The sequence below is a fragment of the Nerophis lumbriciformis genome, linkage group LG28 (genome assembly GCF_033978685.3).
Source record: "Nerophis lumbriciformis linkage group LG28, RoL_Nlum_v2.1, whole genome shotgun sequence".
Taxonomy (NCBI): Eukaryota; Metazoa; Chordata; class Actinopteri; order Syngnathiformes; family Syngnathidae; genus Nerophis; species Nerophis lumbriciformis.
Window position 1 is genome coordinate 9,682,683 of NC_084575.2, and position 27,525 is coordinate 9,710,207.

Here is a 27,525-nt window from a genome sequence, read left to right on the forward strand (position 1 = left end):
ATGTCCAGGCATCGAGTAATTGTCTCTGGCCCCCTGCCTGCGAGAGGCAATGATGAGAGATATAGCAGATTAGTCTCGCTTAACAAGTGGCTGGCTAGCTTCTGTAGACAACAGGGACTAACGTTTATTGATAATTGGCCCTCTTTCTGGGGCAAACCAGGCTTGCTGATGAGGGACGGCCTTCACCCTAACCAGGAAGGCGCCATCATCCTGTCTAAGAATATAGACTACTGTTTAAGTCACATTTGACTAACTACACTAGAGCAAGCCCGGTCACAGGCAATTACAGAGCCTGCTAGTCCGGGTGAGGAGTCAGTTAAGCTAGAATTGGCCAGCGCCAGGCTGGATAATTCCTGTACGCATAGCAATTTTCTTAGAATAACACACAACTCACATAATGTGTTTTCTGTTGTGAATGTGTCCGGGGTAGATATGCATTCTACTGAGGTGGCAAATCATGATGCGTTCAGTCGATCGCAGCATCAAGCAAACAATCTGAAAATTCCCGTCGTATCAATTCCTAGATATGGTCGAAACTATTTAAAGTGCACTACGTATAATAAACGCAACATTATTAATATTTCTACTAAGGATAATTTAAACAAAAACTCGTCAAAACAGCCCAATACTTATAATATGGGCTTTTTAAACATAAGATCATTGTCTCCCAAAACGTTATTAGTTAATGAGGTCATTAGAGACAACAATCTTAACGTCATTGGTCTTAGCGAAACCTGGCTCAAACCAGACGAATTTTTTGCGCTAAATGAGGCATCTCCTCCTAACTATACGAATGCGCATATTGCCCGTCCCCTTAAAAGGGGTGGGGGGGTCGCACTAATATATAATGAAAACTTTAACCTTACCCCTAACCTAAATAATAAGTACAAATCGTTTGAGGTGCTTACTATGAGGTCTGTCGCACCGCTGCCTCTCGATATGGCTGTTATCTACCGCCCCCCAGGGCCCTACTCGGACTTTATCAATGAATTCTCAGAGTTCGTTGCTGATCTAGTGACGCACGCAGACAATATAATCATAATGGGGGACTTTAATATCCATATGAATACCCCATCGGACCCTCAGTGCGTGGCGCTCCAGACTATAATTGATAGCTGTGGTCTTACACAAATAATAAATGAACCTACGCATCGCAACGGCAATACGATAGATCTAGTGCTGGTCAGGGGTGTCACCACCTCCAAAGTTATGGTACTCCCGTATACTAAAGTAATGTCCGATCATTACCTTATAAAATTCGAAGTTCTGACTCATTGTCAACAAACTAATAATAATAATAACTGCTATAGCAGCCGCAAGATTAATGCTGCCACAACGATGACTCTTGCTGACCTACTGCCTTTGGTAATGGCACCATTCCCAAATTATGTCGGCTCTATTGATAACCTCACTAACAACTTTGACAATGCCCTGCGCAAAACCATTGATAGTATAGCACCGCTAAAACAAAAAAGGGCCCCTAAAAGGCGCACCCCCATGGTTTACAGAGGAAACCAGAGCTCATAAATTATCATGTAGAAAGTTGGAACGCAAATGGCGCGCGACCAAGCTTGAGGTTTTCCATCAAGCATGGAGTGATAGTTTAATATCGTATAAACGCATGCTTACCTTAGCTAAAGCTAAATATTACTCAAATCTCATCCGCCTCAACAAAAACGACCCTAAATTTTTGTTTAGTACAGTAGCATCGCTAACCCAACAAGGGACTCCTCCCAATAGCTCCACCCACTCGGCAGATGACTTTATTAATTTCTTTAATAAGAAAATTGAATTCATTAGAAAGGAGATTAAAGACAACGCATCCCAGCTACAACTGGGTTCTATGAACACAGATACAACTGTATCTACGACGGATACTGCAATACAAAATAGTCTCTCACTTTTTGATGAAATAACATTAGAGGAACTATTACAGCGTGTAAGTGGGATAAAACAAACAACATGTTTACTTGACCCACTTCCTGGGAAACTTATCAAGGAGCTTTTTGTATTATTAGGTCCATCAGTGCTAAATATTATAAACTTATCACTTTCCTCTGGCACTGTTCCCCTAGCATTCAAGAAAGCGGTTATTCATCCTCTGCTCAAAAGACCTAACCTCGATCCTGACCTCATGGTAAACTACCGACCGGTGTCCCACCTTCCCTTTATTTCGAAAATTCTCGAAAAAATTGTCGCACAGCAGCTAAATGAACACTTAGTGTCTAACAATCTCTGTGAACCTTTTCAATCCGGTTTCAGGGCAAATCACTCTACGGAGACAGCCCTCGCAAAAATGACTAATGATCTACTGCCAGCGATGGATTCTGATGCGTCATCTATGTTGCTGCTTCTTGATCTTAGCGCTGCTTTCGATACCGTCGATCATAATATTTTATTAGAGCGTATCAAAACACGTATTGGTATGTCAGACTTAGCTTTGTCGTGGTTTAACTCTTATCTTACTGACAGGATGCAATGCGTCTCCCATAATAATGTGACCTCGGACTATGTTAAGGTAACGTGCGGAGTTCCTCAGGGTTCGGTTCTTGGCCCTACACTCTTTAGTATTTACATGCTGCCGCTAGGCGACATCATACGCAAATACGGTGTTAGCTTTCATTGTTATGCTGATGACACCCAACTCTACATGCCCCTAAAGCTGACCAACACGCCGGATTGTAGTCAGCTGGAGGCGTGTCTTAATGAAATTAAACAATGGATGTCCGCTAACTTCTTGCAACTCAACGCCAAGAAAACGGAAATGCTGATTATCGGTCCTGCTAAACACCGACATTTATTTAATAATACCACCTTAACATTTGACAACCAAACAATTACACAAGGCGAATCAGTAAAGAATCTGGGTATTATCTTCGACCCAACTCTCTCGTTTGAATCACACATTAAGAGTGTTACTAAAACGGCCTTCTTCCATCTCCGTAATATCGCTAAAATTCGTTCTATTTTATCCACTAGCGACGCTGAGATCATTATTCATGCGTTCGTTACGTCTCGTCTCGACTACTGTAACGTATTATTTTCGGGTCTCCCTATGTCTAGCATTAAAAAATTACAGTTGGTACAAAATGCGGCTGCTAGACTTTTGACAAGAACAAGAAAGTTTGATCATATTACGCCTATACTGGCTCACCTGCACTGGCTTCCTGTGCACTTAAGATGTGACTTTAAGGTTTTACTACTTACGTATAAAATACTACACGGTCTAGCTCCGTCCTATCTTGTCGATTGCATTGTACCATATGTCCCGGCAAGAAATCTGCGTTCAAAGAACTCCGGCTTATTAGTGATTCCCAGAGCCCAAAAAAAGTCTGCGGGCTATAGAGCGTTTTCTATTCGGGCTCCAGTACTATGGAATGCCCTCCCGGTAACAATTAGAGATGCTACCTCAGTAGAAGCATTTAAGTCCCATCTTAAAACTCATTTGTATACTCTAGCCTTTAAATAGCCCCCCTGTTAGACCAGTTGATCTGCCGTTTCTTTTCTTTTCTCCTCTGCTCCCCTTTTCCTTGAGGGGGGGGGGGGCACAGGTCCGGTGGCCATGGATGAAGTGCTGGCTGTCCAGAGTCGGGACCCGGGGTGGACCGCTCGCCTGTGCATCGGCTGGGAACATCTCTACGCTGCTGACCCGTCTCCGCTCGGGATGGTGTCCTGCTGGCCCCACTATGGACTGGACTCTTACTATTATGTTGGATCCACTATGGACTGGACTCTCACAATATTATGTCAGACCCACTCGACATCCATTGCTTTCGGTCTCCCCTAGAGGGGGGGGGTTACCCACATATGCGGTCCTCTCCAAGGTTTCTCATAGTCATTCACATCGACGTCCCACTGGGGTGAGTTTTTCCTTGCCCGTATGTGGGCTTTGTACCGAGGATGTCGTTGTGGCTTGTGCAGCCCTTTGAGACACTTGTGATGTAGGGCTATATAAATAAAGATTGATTGATGATTGATTGACTGGGCCAACATTCGCTGGACTAGGTGAAAAGCGGACGTGACGATTTTTGGGAGGGGCACTGAAATTTGAGAGTCTCCCGGGAGGGTGGCAAGTATGAGAATTAGCGGTGAATGCGGCACCGCCACTGAATATAGTCGACGGGCCAGCTCTAGTGTTAATTTGATATCGCCTCAAGGGCCAAGTGCAATTACACGGCGGGCCAAATTTGGACCGCGGGCCAGAGTTTGACACCCATGCATTAGAAGATCTTTCACAAGCTACAGAAGGTTGCCGCTCATTTACCTGGTATGGGAATGAAGGGGATGCTCTCATTGGCCACAACCCGAGGAGAACTGCTCTCTTCCACGTAGAAGTGAGCGGTCTGAAAAAACCTCCTGCAGAGACACAAAACAACAAAAATACTTGGGTGAATACATACAACAAATGAATACCGGTGTAAACAACAAATAAATACTGTATTTGTGCATGCAACAAATACATTATTGTGTAAACAACAAAATAAACACTGGTGTACACAACAAATACATACTTGTTTGCACAACAGATGAATATTTGTGCAAACAAAAATAAATAATGCAGTAAACAACAAATACATACTTGTATGCACAACAAATAAATACTTTTACAAACAACAAATACATACTTATGTAAACTTGAGTGAACAGGTGAGGGAGGAAAGTAGAAATGTGGCAATAGGCTTGGTGGAGAGATAGAGCTGGTCATCAGCGTAGCAGTGAAAGTGAATGTTACATTTTCAAAAATATATGGCCAAGGGGGAGAAGGTAAGTGATAAAGAGAAGGGGGCCCAAGACAGACCCTTGTGGAACACCTGCTATTTCTGCAGAATGATCATATTTAAAGGATTTAAGCTGTATCAACTGAGTGCGGCCAGTGAGGTACGAGTGAAACCAGTCCAGGTGGGTGTTGATGATGCCAGTGGATGAGAGTCTATTGAAGAGGATTAAATGGGAGATGGTGTCGAAGGTTACACTCGGATCCAGGAGGATGAGGATGGAGAGACGTCCAGAATCAGCTGCTGTGATAAGGTTGTTGGTGATTTTTTAATAGGGCAGTTTCTGAACTGTGAATGGGGCGAAAACTAGACTGAAAAGATTCGGAGTGATGGGTCAGGTGGACACGTTTCCAGTGAGGGTTGGACTCCGCCAAGGCTGCCCTTTGTCACCGATTCTGTTCATAACTTTTATGGACAGAATTTCTAGGCGCAGTCAAGGCGTTGAGGGGATCTGGTTTGGTGGCTGCAGGATTAGGTCTCTGCTTTTTGCAGATGATGTGGTCCTGATGGCTTCATCTGGCCAGGATCTTCAGCTCTCACTGGATCGGTTCGCAGCTGAGTGTGAAGCGACTGGGATGAGAATCAGCACCTCCAAGTCCAAGTCCATGGTTCTCGCCCGGAAAAGGGTGGAGTGCCATCTCCGGGTTGGGGAGGAGATCTTGCCCCAAGTGGAGGAGTTCAAGTACCTCGGAGTCTTGTTCACGAGTGGGGGAAGAGTGGATCGTGAGATCGACAGGCGGATCGGTGCGGCATCTTCAGTAATGCGGACGCTGTATCGATCCGTTGTGGTGAAGAAGGAGTTGAGCCGGAATGCAAAGCTCTCAATTTACCGGTCGATCTACGTTCCCATCCTCACCTATGGTCATGAGCTTTGGGTTATGACCGAAAGGACAAGATCACGGGTACAAGCGGCCGAAATGAGTTTCCTCCGCCGGGTGGCGGGGCTCTCCCTTAGAGATAGGGTGAGAAGCTCTGTCATCCGGGGGGAGCTCAAAGTAAAGCCGCTGCTCCTCCACATGGAGAGGAGCCAGATGAGGTGGTTCGGGCATCTGGTCAGGATGCCACCCGAACGCCTCCCTAGGGAGGTGTTTAGGGCACGTCCCACCGGTAGGAGGCCGCGGGGAAGACCCAGGACACGTTGGGAAGACTATGTCTCCCGGCTGGCCTGGGAACGCCTCGGGGTCCCACAGGAAAAGCTGGACGAAGTGGCTGGGGAGAGGGAAGTCTGGGCTTCCCTGCTTAAGCTGCTGCCCCCGCGACCCGACCTCGGATAAGCGGAAGAATATGGATGGATGGATGGGTCAGGTGGAGGTGTAATTGGGATGCAACAGTTGTTTTAAAGAATTTTTGAGATGGAAGGAAATGTGACGGAGGTTATTGTAATTGTTGGGATCTGAACCGGGTTTCTTCAAAATTGGAGAAACAGCTGCTATTTTAAAAAGTGGCGGAACAATACCAGTGGAAAGCGAAGAGTGAAAAATAACAGGGATGAGGGGAAGCAGAGAGGAGAGGAATACTTTGACCAGGGTCGAGTGAAAAGGATCTAACTTGAATTTATTGATCAATTCTGAGATTTCTGCCGGAGTGGAGAATACAAAAATGGAAAAAGGCTTGCAGTGTGGAGAAAGTTCAGGTAAGCAGAGAGGCACACAAGTGGAGCAAAGTTCTTTGTGAATATTGTGATTTTTTTCAGTAAAAAAGAGCATTATTGAGTTGCAGGTGGAAAATGTTGTTAAATAATGAAAAAAGCGCCTTGGTGTGACCAAGACGTAGTACAGGTTTCTTCCAAGTTGTATGGTCTAAGGCAAACAGTGCAGTCCAGTAATATTTATCATTATATATACTCCAGTTCGGTTGCATCAGTTTGTTTGTTTAAAGGGACAATGCACATTGATGAACACGACAACACATAGGATGTGCTCCAGTGCTCCAACAGACTGACCAGGAACTATAACAAAGTATGCAAAGCCCTTTATATATTATATCTATTATATTATCTCAAGTGGAATAATCTCTGTTCTCGGCGCAAGAGCTAGTCATCAACTAGCTTAACACTTAATCAATGGGCAGCTTCTCAATAGACTTTGATGGCCATTAATTTCTAGGCTTAGTCAGGGCATTGAAGGGATCTGGTTTGGTGCAGATGATATGGTCATGCTGGCTTCACATGGTCTTCAGCTCTCGCTGGATCGGTTCAAAGCTGAGTGAGAAGTGACTGAGGTGACAATCAGAACCTAAAAGTTGGAGTCCATGATTCTCAAACAGCAAAAGGTTGAGTTTTATTTACAGGTCAAAAATGAGATCCTGCTCTTGTTCACGAGTTAGGGAAGAATGGATAATGAGATGGACTGGCGGATCAGTGTGGCATCTACAGTCAGACTCTGAAGCCAGAAGACAAAGCTCTCAATTTAGTGGTTGATCTACTGTAAGGTGTTGTCCTCACCTACTGTATGTTCATGAGCTTTGGGTTGTGACCAAAAGGACAAGATCACGGGTAAAAGCGATCAACATTAATTTCCTATGTAGGGTGGCGGCGCACTCCCTGAGAGAAAGAGTGAGACGCTCTGTCACTCGGTAGGAAACCCACTGTTCCTCCACACTGAGAGGAGCCAAATCAGGTGACTCAAGAATCAGGTCAGGATTCCACCCGGACGCCTCCCTGGGGCAGGCAATAAGGGCACGTCTGGCCAGTAGACCACAGTTGACCAAAGCCATGCTGGCTTGGGAACACCTTGGGAGGAGCTGGAAGAATAATCCACGGAGAAGAAAGTCTGGGCTTCTCTGTTAACGCTGCTGCCCTTGGGATTCCATTTCTAATGAGCAAAAAAAGATGGATATAGTATTTCGATTCATTATTCTTTGTCCACTTCTGAGGGCATGACAAAAAATTGTTGAGAACTTCTAAAATAGTCCGATTTTTGGAGCAGAGACTTGACCACTGTTTAAGTCCATAGCTTCAAGTCTGTCAACGCTTCTCATCCAACCTGATGGCGCTTGAGATGTGCTGCAAAGAGGAATGGATATAGAGGAATTGCAGAAACTGCTCCAAGATAGGTGTTCCAAACTTGTCGCATCAAATTCAATAAGACTTGATTGAGGTTGTAGTTGCTGACATAGGTACATAAAGTATTGACCAAAGTCTGTGAATACTTATGTACATGTGATTTTTTTATTTTTCATAAATTTGCAAATATTTTAAGAAAAACCTTTTCACATATGGAGTATTTTCTGGAGAATTTTGAGTCTAAAAGTGTATGTATTCTATTTTGGAAAAAGGCTGCAACTGAACTTAACAAAATGTGGAAAAAGTGAAGCGCTGTGAACACTTTCCGGATGCACTGTGCGCACATAGAAACAACAAGGCTGTATTTGTAGCAAATTTCGCTTCCGACCAAAGGCGGTAAACATCTAATAATCTTATGTCTGATAAAATTTACTTGGTAGGATTGTCCTATTTACTTCTGAAGTATCCCAATAATTGTCTCAGAAACGAGTCAGCGACAACAATATTTACTAAAAGTCTTCATGTCTGCGAGGAAAGTCGACACCTGGTGGGTCATCACTGTGTGAATTGGGTCTCTGAGCTCTTGGCAGTGACGGTTGGACTCCCTCCCCTCTCGGTGCCTCCCCTGCTTGCCTCTTTTGTCTTGTTTAACTTTCCTGTTGCCTCTTTTTGCACTGCTTTTCAAAATCCAAACAATGGAATTGATCAAGTGGCCTCTCAACAAAATTGACAAGATCTCAGGGTTCAGGGGGAACTTCTCTGTTCTGTCGGAACGGTTGTTGTTGGACATACGACAGACTCTAAGGAGAGGCGGAGTGCCGCGCGCCTGGCGACCCTTTCAGTCGAGGACGTTGACATTATCTACCTCTTCGGAACCATGATACCAGGACATCTGCTGATTGGAGTAAGCGTTGTACTGTATAAAACAATTGGAAGATGCTGGCAGCCATTGAAGGTACCCCAAAGCTGCCACAAATAGTTGGAGGGTGCGGGCAAAAATGTGGTCACTCAGATTTTATAACATCGGATCGTCTGCCCTGCAGGATGAATTTGAGGGCGAGATATAGACAATTAAGAATGATAAGCTTAAATTTGCTTTAGGTCAAGATTTTAACTGTGGAATAGAACACTTATTACACATGAATATCAAAACTGTATGTGAAACAGATTAAAAAATATCTTCAGATTTGGAACATCTTTGTGTTTATTAGTTTTAAAGGTGCATGTTTTGACAAATTGTGCAAGACTTTAGGAGTAAAAGAGAAGTATTTATCATCATCTTGACACTTTATTTTAAAGCAACAAAATATGAGCAGTTCTTGTAGAAAACAGTCTTGCTGCAAAACAGTTTCCATGATAAATTATGCAAACTCATCCATTTAGCTAAGTAACACACACAGTTTTTTGTCAAAGCATCCCATAAAAATGATTAACGTGTTAATCAATTACACAAGGCGAATCAGTAAAGAATGTGGGTATTATCTTCGACCCAACTCTCTCCTTTGAATCACACATTAAGAGTGTTACTAAAACGGCCTTCTTTCATCTCCGTAATATCGCTAAAATTCGTTCTATTTTATCCACTAGCGACGCTGAGATCATTATTCATGCGTTCGTTACGTCTCGTCTCGACTACTGTAACGTATTATTTTCGGGTCTCCCTATGTCTAGCATTAAAAAATTACAGTTGGTACAAAATGCGGCTGCTAGACTTTTGACAAGAACAAGAAAGTTTGATCATATTACGCCTATACTGGCTCACCTGCACTGGCTTCCTGTGCACTTAAGAAGTGACTTTAAGGTTTTACTACTTACGTATAAAATACTACACGGTCTAGCTCCGTCCTATCTTGTCGATTGCATTGTACCATATGTCCCGGCAAGAAATCTGCGTTCAAAGAACTCCGGCTTATTAGTGATTCCCAGAGCCCAAAAAAAGTCTGCGGGCTATAGAGCGTTTTCTATTGGGGCTCCAGTACTATGGAATGCCCTCCCGGTAACAATTAGAGATGCTACCTCAGTAGAAGCATTTAAGTCCCATCTTAAAACTCATTTGTATACTCTAGCCTTTAAATAGCCCCCCTGTTAGACCAGTTGATCTGCCGTTTCTTTTCTTTTCTCCTCTGCTCCCCTTTTCCTTGAGGGGGGGGGGGCACAGGTCCGGTGGCCATGGATGAAGTGCTGGCTGTCCAGAGTCGGGACCCGGGGTGGACCGCTCGCCTGTGCATCGGCTGGGAACATCTCTGCGCTGCTGACCCGTCTCCGCTCGGGATGGTGTCCTGCTGGCCCCACTATGGACTGGACTCTTACTATTATGTTGGATCCACTATGGACTGGACTCTCACAATATTATGTCAGACCCACTCGACATCCATTGCTTTCGGTCTCCCCTAGAGGGGGGGGGGTTACCCACATATGCGGTCCTCTCCAAGGTTTCTCATAGTCATTCACATCGACGTCCCACTGGGGTGAGTTTTTCCTTGCCCGTATGTGGGCTTTGTACCGAGGATGTCGTTGTGGCTTGTGCAGCCCTTTGAGACACTTGTGATTTAGGGCTATATAAATAAAGATTGATTGATTGATTGAATTATCCTGCAGACTTCCTGTCACTAACACGGCAGTTTGGATCCTACCTGTACTTGCAGAGCAGACTGCAGATGCTTGTCATTCTTTAGCAAGCAAAACAACAAAGATGGACAGAGAAGCCAACAAAGATGAGTGGAGGGGGGCAGCTAATTGTGAGAGGGCGGGAAAGAGGCGGAGCGGGGGTCTCCTCCGCCTCCAAATTCCAATCAATCTGCCAGTGTGGTCCAGCCAGGTCCGCACCTCCTGCAGCGCTGCCTTGCATTGAGGGAATAACGTGGGAATAATGTGGCGTTCTCTCAAACATCTGTGAGCTCTCATCAAAGCCTCAAAGGCTTCCAGATGTGCGCCGCACATTTGGCAATTAAGTGAACTTGACTTTGAACGAAGCAAGAAAAAAGAGATATTCAAAGACTTATGTAGGAATGAGAAGTATTATTGTTTAAGAGAGAAACGATGAAACCTCATGACATTGTGGACGTTGTCATAACAACGGCTAAGTACTCTCAATTTGTGACGCTATTTTTACACTTGTGACAGAACCAATTAAGGTACAAATGCATGGTGTAGACAACCACAATATATCACCCTGCCTTTCCAAACATATGTCGGCATATTTCATGTTTACCTACGCACTGCCAGATATGATTATTACTGTTCTCATTCTTTTTAGCCAACTTTATGATGCCTCTCAAGCGTGAGGGAGGATCTTCTGATGGCAGTGCGTACAAAAAAGGAAAGGAAGCGTACAAAGTTTTGTGAAATTAGTAAGGGGATCTTAGAATAGCAGAAAATTCAATGATTCCATTCAAGAGTCTGTTTCAACTTTGTGGGAAGGAGGCTTGTTGAGTACTTGCGAGATTAAATAATAGTGCAGATCCTTTAAGGGAGTGAATAAATATGCATGAAGAAATGGCCTACAGTTATATTTGTAAGTCATTAGGCTTCCTGATGGTGGAATTACTGGAACTTCCATGGCTGGAAATTAGCCCAGCAGAAGAAAACACAGCTGAGACTTAAAATCTAAAGCAAAAATAAAAAGTTAATACAAAATGTATAAAATATAGAGAATTAAAAGTTACTACAAAATGAAAAAAAATAAAGATAATTAAAATAAACTAACAAGTATTAAATAAAGAGAACCAAATAAATACAAATGAATGTAATACAGACAATTAAAAGTTCTAACAAAATGAAATAAAGAAAATAAAAAGCTTAAAGGTGTTAATGTAATAATTTCATGTTAAGTCATCATTTAATGGCACTGACATGTCAAAAGGCATCAATAAATCATGTTTTTTTTCGAATACATTTATAACTGATAACGGTAGTTCAGCCAGGATATGCTCATTTCAAAATTGTATTTACAGCCCCAAAATGTTATTGTTTTCATTTCGATGTCCCTCCCTCCAGCGTTTGACCAATTAGAAAGTCAGTGACTATGTCACATCCAGGTTGCCTGTTACGCACCGCCATCTTCGTCTGGCTATTGCCACTGGTAAAGTTACTAAACATGTCAGACCTTAGTAAATCTAAAAGACGTCGTTACTATTCTCAACTTATTCATAACAAAGCCAGGAACAAAACGAGGTTTTGTATCGTTGAAGGTGGAAAAGATTTTTTCATCTGACGCCAAACTTGCTCATTTCCTCCTTAATAGGTAAGTAAGGCATTTACGTTTCCTTATTACTTGTAATAAATGGAAATGGACATTTGGTATGTAAACTATATTGTCCAATACAGTCTATGATCTTGTCTAACACAGCTAGTATGTTTGTGCAACAAATGCTTAGTGTGATGCTCAGCTCCTAGAGTAATGCTTAGCATAGTCACGTGGGTTGGCTCATAGAATTGCACTCTGCACTGAAAGATGGTGATGTGCGTACATGGAAAACAATGCAGTGCGTCAGGTTGGATGCAACATGGGGTTATGCTGAACGAAATGTGACGGTAATTTTACTGTTGGCCTTGGCTTGATATCAAAGTAAGACTATGCGATATATAATATCCATCCATCCATCTTTACAAATACATTTGGCTAATCGACATAAGAAGCCTACAGCAAAGGACTCGTCGATTGTCATTTGAAGTTTCTTGGAGTAGGATTCGGATTCGGCTGCGCATCTGGCAACCTCTGTCATGGAGAGTGGGAGGGGACTACAGAATTTTGACTGTCATTGCAGTACCATTCCTGGCCACATTATTACATATGGCACCTTTAAGCAAAATGTATGAAAAAGTTCAAACTAAATATATGAAAAAAAGCAGCAAGGATTTCTACATTTCAGTCAAAGATTTTAGAGTGAAACAGACCGGCTGAAAAGAGCAGAAATTAAAGTTGTGGTTGGTCATTAAAATGTTCACTGTCAAGTGCCAGAGAGTATCACACATATTAGTAATAATAATACTAATAATAAACATTATTATCTCAGAGCCACCTCACCTCCAGTAGACCATCACGACCAGTAGCATGATGAGACAAAGCAGCGTGAGAGCAGATACCACCACCAGGGGCACCATCCACACCATCCTGCCCATCCCGGGGTGAGAAGTACGGGTCACGTTGGACAAGTTGGTCCTTTCTACAACAACACATGTAACACACGCACACATAGTAGTGTTACCTCCAGTATTGTCGGGGTAACATTCCAAATGTGTGTAAGGTAGGGACACTATTTCATTATTTGTACGAGTATTACAAAAATGTATATCATTATTTACATATATACATATATATATATATATACACATATATATATATATATGTGACACACACATATTTATATGTATATGTATACATATATATCTATATATATATGTGACACATTTGTGACATATTTATATGTATATGTATATATATACATACATATACACACACAAACATATACATTTACAGTATATATATATGTATACACACATGCATTTATATACATATACATACATATATATGTATATACACACATACACATATGTATATATATACACATACATATATGTATATATACATCCATACATATATAATATATATATGTACATATGTATATACATATATACAGTATGTATATATATACATACATATATAATATATATATGTACATATGTATATACATATAAACAGTATGTATATATATATATATACATACATATATAATATATATATATACATACAGTACATATATAATATATATATATACATACATATATATATATATACATATATATATAATATATATATATATACATACAGTACATATATAATATATATATATATATACATACATAAATATACATATATACATACAAAAACACACATCTATATATATATATATATATATATATATATATATATATATATATATATATATATATATATATATATATATATATATATATATATATACACATATGCCAAGAGTGTGTGTGTGTTTGTGTATGTATACATATATATATATATATATATATATATATATATATATATATACAGTACAGTGTTTCCCACACATTCATTTATTTGTGGCGGCCCGCCACGAAAGAATTACGTCCGCCACAAATGGATTTTTCGGCTTTTGACTCGCTCGACCGCTCATAAAAGCAATGGGACTCTGTCTGTGAATGTTGCTTGTAGTTACAACTCCGGTGCAGTAGGTGGCGGTAACTCCGCCAAATACGAGGGTAATATAGGTTATAGCTGCATAGCTCGCGGCTCCTCATATATTTAACGTTAATCCGCGATTTCACCGAGCGTTTCACTGACGGTGAGCAGCCTGACGCTGCTTCATTAACACCGCCGCTGTTTGACTCGGGGGCCGGGGCAGACGCACGTAGTAACAGTCACGTGTTACCATACCGACGAGCTAACGTGTCCAGGTTATAACCCTGTTGTCAATAAACACACGTGGAGACGGTGCTTCAGATACTGCTTTAATACTGAAGATAGTTGTCCACTGTCCACTGCAGCATGTGAATGCAATGAAAAGAATAAAATCTGAGCCAACCAGCTGTTAAAATGTTGTCCAGGTTAATGTTTTGGCCATTAAAGGCCCTTCATTTCAAGATTTCAACTGTGATCGGGCTTTAAACAGGTGGCTGACCTGTTCAGATGAGTGTAACTGCTACTGGTCAAATAATGTGAAATAGCATTTAATTTTACATGTATGCAATGCCATTTAAATGTAATTATAGATAATAATAATAATAATAATAAATACTTTGTAGTGTTGTAAATAGTCAACGGGAAGGATTCTAGTAAGATATAAGCCATGAGCACTACACAGCCAGAAAAAAACCTAGGCAGGACAAGTAAAAATATTGGGGCAAGTAGATTTGAGAAGTCAGGCAAGTAGAAAAAAACCTTAACGTTGAACCCTGCATGTGTTGAGCTGCTGCCGCTTAAGGTTAGACGGAACTGTACATAGAGCGCTTCTGCTCGTTAGTAATAAATTCTAATGTTGGATGTTCACTCCTTCACACAGATGAGTATAGAAAAATATTTTCAACGGCCAAAAAGGCCTGGACTTGGAGAGGAGGTAGGCCTACAGTCCGGACCACAGGTGCGACCTGTTCAGCAGCAGCAGGAGGAGGAGGAGGAGGAGGTTGACTGACTGTGGCAGGACACCTCTGCCTCTGTTTCACTTCATTCATGTTGCTGGTAAATAATATGGTTGTAGTAGTAGGCTAAAGTTAAATTATTTAGTATTCACTAATTAAAGGGACAGAGCTTTAAGAGACATTTTAGCTTTTATATTTTATAAGATATATTTTTTGTAAGAACCACAATTAATAAATATATTTCAGTGAATCACTAATTGTTCAAATCTGTATATAAATATGTACATAAAATGTTGTAATTATATTGCAACTCCGCGTTCTTCTTGGTCATCGCCGCTGCCGCCGCCACCCCCCGCCCCTCGACCACACCACCACAAATAGATGCCTGTCCTGTGGGAAACACTGCAGTATATATATACAGGTAAAAGCCAGTAAATTAGAATATTTTGAAAAACTTGATTTATTTCAGTAATTGCATTCAAAAGGTGTAACTTGTACATTATATTTATTCATTGCACACAGACTGATGCATTCAAATGTTTATTTCATTTAATTTTGATGATTTGAAGTGGCAACAAATGAAAATCCAAAATTCCGTGTGTCACAAAATTAGAATATTACTTAAGGCTAATACAAAAAAGGGATTTTTAGAAATGTTGGCCAACTGAAAAGTATGAAAATGAAAAATATGAGCATGTACAATACTCAATACTTGGTTGGAGCTCCTTTTGCCTCAATTACTGCGTTAATGCGGCGTGGCATGGAGTCGATGAGTTTCTGGCACTGCTCAGGTGTTATGAGAGCCCAGGTTGCTCTGATAGTGGCCTTCAACTCTTCTGCGTTTTTGGGTCTGGCATTCTGCATCTTCCTTTTCACAATACCCCACAGATTTTCTATGGGGCTAAGGTCAGGGGAGTTGGCGGGCCAATTTAGAACAGAAATACCATGGTCCGTAAACCAGGCACGGGTAGATTTTGCGCTGTGTGCAGGCGCCAAGTCCTGTTGGAACTTGTAATCTCCATCTCCATAGAGCAGGTCAGCAGCAGGAAGCATGAAGTGCTCTAAAACTTGCTGGTAGACGGCTGCGTTGACCCTGGATCTCAGGAAACAGAGTGGACCGACACCAGCAGATGACATGGCACCCCAAACCATCACCCAACCATGCAAATTTTGCATTTCCTTTGGAAATCGAGGTCCCAGAGTCTGGAGGAAGACAGGAGAGGCACAGGATCCACGTTGCCTGAAGTCTAGTGTAAAGTTTCCACCATCAGTGATGGTTTGGGGTGCCATGTCATCTGCTGGTGTCGGTCCACTCTGTTTCCTGAGATCCAGGGTCAACGCAGCCGTCTACCAGCAAGTTTTAGAGCACTTCATGCTTCCTGCTGCTGACCTGCTCTATGGAGATGGAGATTTCAAGTTCCAACAGGACTTGGCGCCTGCACACAGCGCAAAATCTACCCGTTTCATACTTTTCAGTTGGCCAACATTTCTAAAAATCCCTTTTTTGTATTAGCCTTAAGTAATATTCTAATTTTGTGACACACGGAATTTTGGATTTTCATTTGTTGCCACTTCAAATCATCAAAATTAAATGAAATAAACATTTGAATGCATCAGTCTGTGTGCAATGAATAAATATAATGTACAAGTTACACCTTTTGAATGCAATTACTGAAATAAATCAAGTTTTTCAAAATATTCTAATTTACTGGCTTTTACCTGTATAGTTGAGGTTTCTGTATATATATTATGTATAAAATGTAGTAACATACACGTTCATACCAATGTACATTGACATTTTAAGCATTACCGGGAATCCTTTCCTGTGTGGGCATTTAATTCCGTGCACATAGCAACGGACTTTCTGCATCTCATAGCAATGTACTCCGGAGTTCCGGCAACAAAAGCCTATTTTTGCTAATCATAGCAGACCTCGTAATAGACAGTTATTTTTATACAAATTAAGATTAACAAGCTCATCTTTTTTAACCTGAATATGCGAAGGACAACCTACTGTCATAGAAGCTGAGCGAGCACAAAGACAGGGTGAAAGGCTGGAGCAGATGAGCGTCGTTAGTCGAGAACAAGTCAGGAAATGTGGAGCTTGGAGCCAACAGAAATAAAGTGCTTCCGCTGCACAAAATGTTATTATAGATGGAAAGGCTTCGTGCATTTGGCAAGGTGGACACTGCTCAAAGAAACGGAATCACAACAAAAAACGAACTGTTTACAACTGTTAACACACCCTTGCAGTGGGAAAAACTTGTATCCACCTTCCCAAAATCTACTGGAAACTTCCCTGGCCAGTTTGACCAAACGGAAAATTGTCCATTGAGTGAGTCACTATAATATTGATCATAATACACAGCACATCATGCTTGTTAGTACAACTGCATACATACACTGTCCAGCTTGCGGTGTGCAAACAAAATATGAAATGTGGGCTAATACTTTAGAGAGACTGTAATATGATTGTTCGTGTTTTTCAGTCAGTACAAATTGGTGTCCTATCGCATTGTGTCGTGCATAACAAACTCAAAAGCAATTCAGCTGCTGACCCAGAAGCTATAGCTTACCTCTGGCCGCAGCTGGCTTACTACGATGTGTTCCTACGCTAGAATGATAAATAAATAAATGGGTTGTACTTGTATAGCGCTTTTCTACCTTCAAGGTACTCAAAGCGCTTTGACACTACTTCCACATTTACCCATTCACACACACATTCACACACTGATGGAGGGAGCTGCCATGCAAGGCGCTAACCAGCAGCCATCAGGAGCAAGGGTGAAGTGTCTTGCTCAGGACACAACGGACATGACGAGGTTGGTACTAGGTGGGGATTGAACCAGGGACCCTCGGGTCGCGCACGGCCATTCTTCCACTGCGCCACGCCGTCCCTGGAAGAAAATTGTCTTTTAATAAAAAAACCGAACTGCAAAAATCAAAATTGCGCTCTAGCGCCCCCTAGGAAAAAAAAAAACTAGACTGCCTGTAACTCCCACTAGGAAGGTCGGAAAGACATGAAACAAAATCCTCTATGTAGGTCTGACTCAGACCTAACTTTCATAATGGTACATTCTCGGGCAAAAATCAACAGGAAGTTGGCAATTCCCCCTTCAAGACAAAAAAGTACTAAAAACAGTCACTTTTGCCTCTTTGCGCTGTAATTTGACCCCCTTAACATGCTTCAAAACTCACCGAACTGAACGCACACATCAGGACTGGCAAAAACTGTGATCTAATAAAAAAACCTTACCCCAAATTCAAAAATTGCGCTCTACAGCAATTTTTGAATAAAACGGACAAAAAACTGCTCCTCGGAAGTAAAACATTACTAAACTGCCTGTAACTCCCACTGGGAAGGTCGGAGAGAGATGAAACAAAAACCTCTATGTAGGTCTCACTTAGACCTACATTTCATAAATTGACAACCCCCAGCAAAAATCAACAGGAAGTTTGCTATTCCCCCTTCAACACAACATTTTTGTAAAAACCCGTCCCCTTTCTTCAAACATTATCTCCTCTGAGCGCGTTTGTTGTTTCGGCTTCAAACTAACACAGGAGAGAGATTGAACCCTTCTGATTAAAAGTTGGTGAAAGAGTTGTGATACCTGCTCCGGTTTTGATTTTATGACCCTTCAAAGACCCGCTGCACTGATGCTCCTGCGGTGCTGTTTTTTTAAGATGGCTGCTCAAAAGCAGGAAGCACCAACGTGCCCACACAATGCAGACAAGGTAGGTACACTAGACAAAAGTCTTGGGACACTTCAGACTACAAGTAGACAAAAGTATTGGGACACTTACAACTAGCACCTGCCAAATACGCGGGCCCGACCAACGCTGCTTGCAGGAAGAAAAACAGTTCCTCAGTGTTTGCTCTTACAATAACAATGTCGCTACAGATTGGTTATGTTACAGGTTATGGAAGTATTGTTGGCGTTTTTTGGAAGCATTATTGAGTGATTTAGAGGCAGAATTAATTGCTCTCAATAGCTGGGTTGCTAGCCACTTAGAATAAACTGATTATTACAAGTTAGAATGCAAAAAAACCCCTTTAAAAACATGTTTTACTCTCATAAGGATTATGAATGATATGCAAAACTTCAAAAAAGTGCAGTTCCCCTTTAACAGACAAGGAATTTGACCTGGCAGCCGTGAAAAAGGGCGTACGCCAGGTTTTTGTGCGAATGCACGCTTAATAGAGATGCGCGGTTTGCGGACACAACCGCGGAGTCCGCGGATTATCCGCGGATCGGGCGGATGAAATAAAAAAAAAAAAGATTTTATCCGCTCGCGGGTCGGGTCGGGCGGATTAATTAGATATTTTTTTTTATTTTTTTTTTTTATTTTTTTTTTGCGGGTGGCAGTTAAACCAATTGGGAAATATATATACATAGTTAAATGTTGTTACCCACATACGAAAAACGAGCAGGCACCTGCAGCATATGCCACAACAGAAGAAAAAAAAAAAAAGAGATGGACACTTTTACGGAGGGAGAAGGGACGCCTCGCCGGGGTCCGGGACCGAGAGGGCCCCACCGGGAGCCGTAGCTGAGGCGATCCGCGAGAAGGGCCTGACGCACGTCCAGGGTCACTACCGCGCCCACCGCACCGACACCCCGCCTCGTCCGCTTTCGCCGCGGCCGGCGTCACGCGCAGCAGGTAAGCAGCTTACCTGCCCGCCACCCCCGTGGCCGGGGGCTCGTAACATGGGTCACTCCGCGCGCTCCGCCCGCGCAGCTTACCTGCTTGCCACCCCTGTTGCCGGGGGCGCGTAAAAGGGGTCACTCCGCGCTCAGTGCGCTCACGAAAGGGGTGGGGCTCACCCTGGTTGATATAGACAGCAGGACAGTGGCCATGGAATTTCATTTAAGGTTTGTGATAAACCATCAAACTATTCGTTAAAAGGACTCTATAGTAATATAAAGCGAATTTTTCTGGACATTATCATGCAAGAAAAGTTTATTTTTGGGATCGCGATCACCGCGTAATGATTTTTAAAGGTTGCATTACATTATTAACTGTCCCATGTGATCAGCCAGTGCGATTGGAAGTCCATGCTCAATTATTGCCTCCGTAAATAAAACTTCGGCATTTATCACATCCAAAGAATCTGTTTGGGCGACGAAAAACGTTGAAAGTTTTCCACTTGTATCGCTAGCAACGGCATTAGACTTGTGTTTTTTTGTCCCAACGTGGTCTTTTACATCGCTAATTCCTCCGTGTCCGATCGAAAAATCTTGTCTGCACAAGGTGCAATTCGCGTAGTTTTCACCCTTTTTTTTAATTTTTTTATTAATATTAGATATATAACAACGGGCGGATGGCGGGCGGATGCAGTTCTGATCAAACGTTACATCGGGTGGATGGCGGATGGTTGACGACTTTCTGACGCGGTTGCGGATGAGATAAATTGCCTATCCGCGCATCTCTAACGCTTAATACATGAGGCCCCAGGTTTGTCTAAAAGGCAACTTTGAAAAATAACTCAAAGGGAATTCTTTGAGGCACAACATCTCTAGCATGCTTGTGCCCTCAGGCATGTGTTGCTAAGATACAAAAACTTTGTCAAAATAATTGTGGTGCTAAAGTGCTTTTTGCAGCAGATACTTTGTGTGATCGAGAGCTAATGTGACGATCGCTTCAGAGCCTGTGGCGACGACACTGCTTCCTCACCGGTATGGATGGAGAATGGCCAAAGACTCTTTCCATCGCTGCTGATCTTTGGAGCGAGAGTGGAGCTCTGAGGGATCTGCATGTCGCTGCTGTGGTTGTGAGTCTGCTGAGTGGTGACATTGACTGTCAGGTGCTTCTGTGTGGCTCCTGGTTGGCTTGTAGTGACAGCAAGTTTCTCTTTGGCTGTGGAAGCAGGAGTGGGGAGAATGGGGTCTTTGGCCGCCGTGCTGTTGGCTCGTGTTTCCTCCTGATCATCGGGCGTCTTCTTCCTCTTCTTGTCCGCACTCTTGTCCTCCTGCTCCTCTTCTCCGTCCCCCTCGTCCTCTTCTTCCTCCTCGCCCTCGGCTGCGGCCTGCTTCTCCTCGGCAGGAGTCTCCGGGGCCTCCGTCGCGGCGGGCGAGGAGGTCGGACCAGAGGGGGTCCGGGCGGTCGGACGAACCTGCGTGGGCCAAACCGAACTAGGCAAGGAGGAAATGACCCCGCCGCTGACGCCCAAGCCCGCCAGGAAGGTGCTCGTCACCACAGACGCCACTGTCGCCTGGCTGCCACTGGAGGAGGGGCCCAGTCCTGTTGCCATGGAGACAATAGAGAAGTGGATGCCAGAGGACGTCCATGTGGAGGAACCTGAGCTTATGGGAGCCATGTCGGCTGAGGACACGGGAGATACTGTAGGCTGGCAGAGGAAAAGCAGATGACGTTAGCCTTAACGTATAACCAGCGACTAACAATATGACATCATATGATCTATAATAATACTATAGATGTCAACTTTTATCTACTCATTTTCACTGCATAGTATATCAACACTGCGACACACGCTGTACACTGACTACTCTAAAGTCTGTCCAAGTTTACGTTTCATAGTATTGTGGTTTGAGAAGATACAATAACAAAATATTATTATAGTTATACAGTTCAGGATTCACTCTCTTGCATATTTTTTAGACTTGTTTCCTCTACCCTAAACTGTAAGTATGCACTTTTTAATGGTAAATTAAAGAGAAAGTGGTTTGATGGCACTATCTGCAGAGGGCGTGTCTGACAAGTCAATTTCCTCCAGCTTTGACATGATGATGTGTTAGTGCATGTTTTGGACGTGCAATAGTGTGAAACTGTAATACTTTATGCCTGCGATTGTTTCTTCATATGTAAACAACAATTTAAAATACATTTAATAAGTACCGTATTTTTCGGAGTATAAGTCACTCCGGGGTATAAGTCGCACCTGCCAAAAATGCATAATAAAGAAGGAAAAAAACATATATAAGTCCATCCATCCATCCATCTTCTTCCGCTTATCCGAGGTCGGGTCGCGGGGGCAGCAGCCTAAGCAGGGAAGCCCAGACTTCCCTCTCCCCAGCCACTTCGTCCAGCTCCTCCCGGGGGATCCCGAGGCGTTCCCAGGCCAGCCGGGAGACATAGTCTTCCCAACGTGTCCTGGGTCTTCCTCGTGGCCTCCTACCGGTCGGACATGCCCTAAACACCTCCTTAGGGAGGCGCTCGGGTGGCATCCTGACCAGATGCCCGAACCACCTCATCTGGCTCCTCTCAATGTGGAGGAGCAGCGGCTTTACTTTGAGCTCCCCCCGGATGACAGAGCTTCTCACCCTATCTCTAAGGGAGAGCCCCGCCACCCGGCGGAGGAAACTCATTTCGGCCGCTTGTACCCGTGATCTTGTCCTTTCGGTCATAACCCAAAGCTCATGACCATAGGTGAGGATGGGAACGTAGATCGACCGGTAAATTGAGAGCTTTGCCTTCCGGCTCAGCTCCTTCTTCACCACAACGGATCGATACAGCGTCCACATTACTGAAGACGCCGCACCGATCCGCCTGTCGATCTCACGATCCACTCTTCCCTCACTCGTGAACAAGACTCCGAGGTACTTGAACTCCTCCACTTGGGGCAAGATCTCCTCCCCAACCCGGAGATGGCACTCCACCCTTTTCCGGGAGAGAACCATGGACTCGGACTTGAAGGTGCTGATTCTCATACCAGTCGCTTCACACTCAGCTGCGAACCGATCCAGTGAGAGCTGAAGATCCTGGCCAGATGAAGCCATCAGGACCAAATCATCTGCAAAAAGCAGAGACCTAATCCTGCAGCCACCAAACCGGATCCCCTCAACGCTTTGACTGCGCCTAGAAATTCTGTCCATAAAAGTTATGAACAGAATCGGTGACAAAGGGCAGCCTTGGCGGAGTCCAACCCTCACTGGAAACGTGTCCGACTTACTGCCGGCAATGCGAACCAAGCTCTGACACTGATCATACAGGGAGCGGACCGCCACAATCAGACAGTCCGAAACCCCATACTCTCTGAGCACTCCCCACAGGACTTCCCGAGGGACACGGTCGAATGCCTTCTCCAAGTCCACAAAGCACATGTAGACTGGTTGGGCAAACTCCCATGCACCCTCAAGGACCCTGCCGAGTGTATAGAGCTGGTCCACAGTTCCACGACCAGGACGAAAACCACACTGTTCCTCCTGAATCCGAGGTTCGACTATCCGGCGTAGCCTCCTCTCCAGTACACCTGAATAGACCTTACCGGGAAGGCTGAGGAGTATGATCCCACGATAGTTAGAACACACCCTCCGGTTCCCCTTTTTAAAGAGAGGAACCAACACCCCGGTCTGCCAATCCAGAGGTACTGCCCCCGATGTCCACGCGATGCTGCAGAGTCTTGTCAACCAAGACAGCCCTACAGCATCCAGAGCCTTAAGGAACTCCGGGCGGATCTCATCCACCCCCGGGGCCTTGCCACCGAGGAGCTTTTTAACTACCTCAGCAACCTCAGCCCCAGAAATATATAAGTCGCACTGGATTATAAGTCGCATTTTTTGGGGAAATTTATTTGATAAAAGCCAACACCAAGAATAGACATTTGAAAGGCAATTTAAAATAAATAAAGAATAGTGAACAACAGGCTGAATAAGTGTACGTTATATGAGGCATAAATAACCAACTGAGAACGTGCCTGGTATGTTAACGTAACATATTATGGCAAGTCATTCAAATAACTATAACATATAGAACATGCTATACGTTTACCAAACAATCTGTCACTCCTAATCGCTAAATCCCATGAAATCTTATACGTCTAGTCTCTTACGTGAATGAGCTAAATAATATTATTTGATATTTTACGGTAATGTGTTAATAATTTCACACATAAGTCGCTCCTGAGTATAAGTCGCACCCCCGGCCAAACTATGAAAAAAACTGCGACTTATAGTCCGAAAAATACGGTATGAGAGCTATAATATAAGGTTAAGCGAAAGGGTTTCTCCACTTGGAAAAGCAAGTATGTGATGATGTGCTTGCATGTAAAAAGTGTGATATCATGTCCGATACAAGCAGTCCTGCAGCGTGTTTACTTGTGCAAAGCTGGACACCCAGTTAACATCTAAATGTCCTCCAATAAGAACATAGTTGGTATTTTCTTCTATTTTACTCAAATCATTTACAAAAGGTAAATATGGTAGGCTATATAGGCTACTAGAAGCTATCAGCTACACAGCAGCTAAGCACATAATGGCACACAAGCTAGACATACATAATAAGTGTCTTTCATTGAACAATATTGCAGTCTAAAACAGCACATTTGTCAATATGAACAAGTATTAAATAATAATAGTTGCATATTACTTACACATACAAAGTGTCCGCATCAATTCAACCAATTGCATCTTAACTTCATGAATTATTGTGGCCACTAGGTGTCGTCAAAAAACAATGACCATGCCACTTCAACTTAGACCCAGTTTACACTGCACAAATGATTCCCCCCCCCCCCCTAAAGTCAAACCAAATCAAACTTAATTTATATAGAACTTTTCATACACAGGCAAGTAGCAAACACAAAATGCTATACAAAAAAAATGTAAAAGAAGAGAAGAAAAGATACACACAAAGTGACACGGATCTGATTTTTTTTGCCAGTCTAAATGCTCCAAAGTGCTTCAAATCTAATCTTTTTGCATCAAATTCAGGCCACATCATGAAGCAGTCCAAATCCAATTAAAATCTGATCATTTCAAATGTGACTTTCCCACTAAACAGCAATGTGACCTGAATGCGACTTTTTTGTCAGCTTTGGCCGAGCTACGTCATTAGAGTGCGCTGGGAAAGATGCAGCCCGATAGTTGAAGTGGATACTTCATCACAACTTTAGGTTTCGGTGAGCAAAGTCTTCTTTCGACAGCCGAATTTTCAGTGCATCACTAGTCAATAGTGTGCAAACAATAGGCTATTATAAAATCTGAATATACACTACCGTTCAAAAGTTTGGGGTCACCCAAACAATTTTGTGTTTTCCATGAAAAGTCACACTTATTCACCACCATACGTTGTGAAATGAATAGAAAATAGAGTCAAGACATTGACAAGGTTAGAAATAATGATTTGTATTTGAAATAAGATTTTTTTTACATCAAACTTTGCTTTTGTCAAAGAATCCTCCATTTGCAAAAATTACAGCATTGCAGACCTTTGGCATTCTAGCTGTTAATTTGTTGAGGTAATCTGGAGAAATTGCACCCCGCGCTTCTAGAAGCAGCTCCCACAAGTTGGATTGGTTGGATGGGCACTTCTTGCGTACCATACGGTCAAGCTGCTCCCACAACAGCTCAATGGGGTTCAGATCTGGTGACTGCGCTGGCCACTCCATTACCGATAGAATACCAGCCGCCTGCTTCTTCTCTAAAAGGTTCTTGCACAATTTGGAGGTGTGTTTTGGGTCATTGTCCTGTTGTAGGATGAAATTAGCTCCAATCAAGCGCTGTCCACTGGGTATGGCATGGCGTTGCAAAATGGAGTGATAGCCTTCCTTATTCAGAATCCCTTTTACTCTGTACAAATCTCCCACCTTACCAGCACCAAAGCAACCCCAGACCATCACATGACCTCCACCATGCTTAACAGATGGCGTCAGGCATTCTTCCAGCATCTTTTCAGTTGTTCTGCATCTCACAAACGTTCTTCTTTGTGATCCAAACACCTCAAACTTGGATTCATCCATCCACAACACTTTTTTCCAGTCTTCCTCTGTCCAATGTCTGTGTTCTTTTGCCCATCTTAATCTTTTTCTTTTATTGGCCAGTCTCAGATATGGCTTTTTCTTTGCCACTCTGCCATGAAGCCCAGAATCCCGCAGTCGCCTCTTCACTGTAGATGTTGACACTGGGTACTATTTAATGAAGATGCCAGTTGGGGACCTGTGAGGCGTCTGTTTCTCAAACTAGAGACTCTAATGTACTTATCTTCTTGCTCAGTTGTGCAACGCGGCCTCCCACTTCTTTTTCTACTCTGGTTAGAGCCTGTTTGTGCTGTCCTCTGAAGGGAGTAGTACACACCGTTGGAGGAAATCTTCAATTTCTTAGCAATTTCTCGCATGGAATAGCCTTCATTTCTAAGAACAAGAATAGACTGTCGAGTTTCAGATGAAAGTTCTCTTTTTCTGCTCCAGAAACTCAATCTGCTCAAAGGAAGGTCAGTTTTGTAGCTTCTGTAACGAGCTAAACTGTTTTCAGATGTGTGAACATGATGGCACAATGGTTTTCTATTCATCAATTAGCCTTCTAAGCCAATGAGCAAACACATTGTACCATTAGAACACTGGAGTGATAGTTGCTGGAAATGGGCCTCTATACACCTATGTAGATATTGCACCAAAAACCAGACATTTGCAGCTAGAATAGTCATTTACCACATTAGCAATGTATAGAGTGTATTTCTTTAAAGTTAAGACTAGTTTAAAGTTATCTTCATTGAAAAGTACAGTGCATTTCCTTCAGAAATAAGGACATTTCAATGTGACCCCAAACTTTTGAACGGTAGTGTATATTCTGATTCTGAAGAAATAGTGATTGTTAAAGGACCGGAATTGACACTGCGGCGTATTTGCATGTTAAGCTAACATAGATCCACGCTGACGTCCGTGCCTCCTCTGCTTAACAGCCATGAAAAGATTAGAACCCTCCCAAATATATAAAACTATTGTATATACAGTATATTCATTCATACATTATATTACTTTAATGTCTTTTCTCGTAAAAAACACGGTAATTTTTAAGGTGTGGCGGTATATATTTTATTTTGTAGTAAACGACTTCCTTGTTCATTTACGGAATCCAGTCAACTTCCTTTGTTTTCACTTTATCGGACTGTGCATGCAAGTGACGTCAAGGCCACATTGGGGCCACATTTCGGCCTGGGCGCATTTATGCTGGAATGATAAAGATCACATTTTACTTGCAGTGTTAACAGTCGGCTGGACAAAAAAAATCAGATTTAGTCCACTTTGGCCTGCAGTGTAAAGGTTGTCTTCAAGACAGCATAAGTCAATTCCAGAGGGTTAATAATAAATAGGTTAGTGTTTTTCATAGCTACTCAAAAAGGATCATTATGTCTTCTTGCTCATATACTTTTTAATTTTCTTCTAGTCAGAGGGCAGAGGGGAGCCAACCAGGTAGACTTGAAAGGTCTGCCTGGTTGGCCAAGCCTTTAAGAACAGTTGATAGGCGACACACCACAGTGGTCAGCTGACCCTTTTGAAGAAGACTGCAGATGACATTTTAAACATGTCGAGTAAAAATTGTACCAAAAATATTGTCTGGCTTGAAGAGAATTGAAACGTGTTTCATAACTACTATTGTTATCTGTTTAATTAACTAAGTATGTATGATTCCGCTGACATAACATTGCATTAAAGGGGAACATTATCACAATTTCAGAAGGGTTAAAACCATTAAAAATCAGTTCCCAGTGGCTTATTTTATTTGTCGAAGTTTTTTTCAAAATTTTACTCATCACGCAATATCCCTAAAAAAAGCTTCAAAGTGCCTGATTTTAACCATCGTTATATACACACCCGTCCATTTTCCTGTGACGTCACACATTGATGCCAATACAAACAAACATGGCGGTTAGAACGGC

The 27,525-nt window shown here is 42.7% G+C and overlaps 1 protein-coding gene across 2 annotated transcripts in view; it reads right to left on the reverse strand.

Annotated features, from left to right (window-relative positions):
- Positions 1 to 27,525, reverse strand: part of LOC133570836 (receptor-type tyrosine-protein phosphatase gamma-like) — a 519,637-nt gene that overhangs the window by 60,798 nt on the left and 431,314 nt on the right. For both annotated transcript variants that reach the window (XM_061923573.1, XM_061923574.1), the window contains exons 12-14: positions 20,587 to 21,259; positions 12,806 to 12,944; positions 4,265 to 4,356 (exon numbers count right to left, since the gene is read on the reverse strand). In XM_061923573.1, the coding sequence (XP_061779557.1) occupies positions 4,265 to 4,356; positions 12,806 to 12,944; positions 20,587 to 21,259 (904 nt within the window). The remainder of the gene's footprint in view (positions 1 to 4,264; positions 4,357 to 12,805; positions 12,945 to 20,586; positions 21,260 to 27,525) is intronic.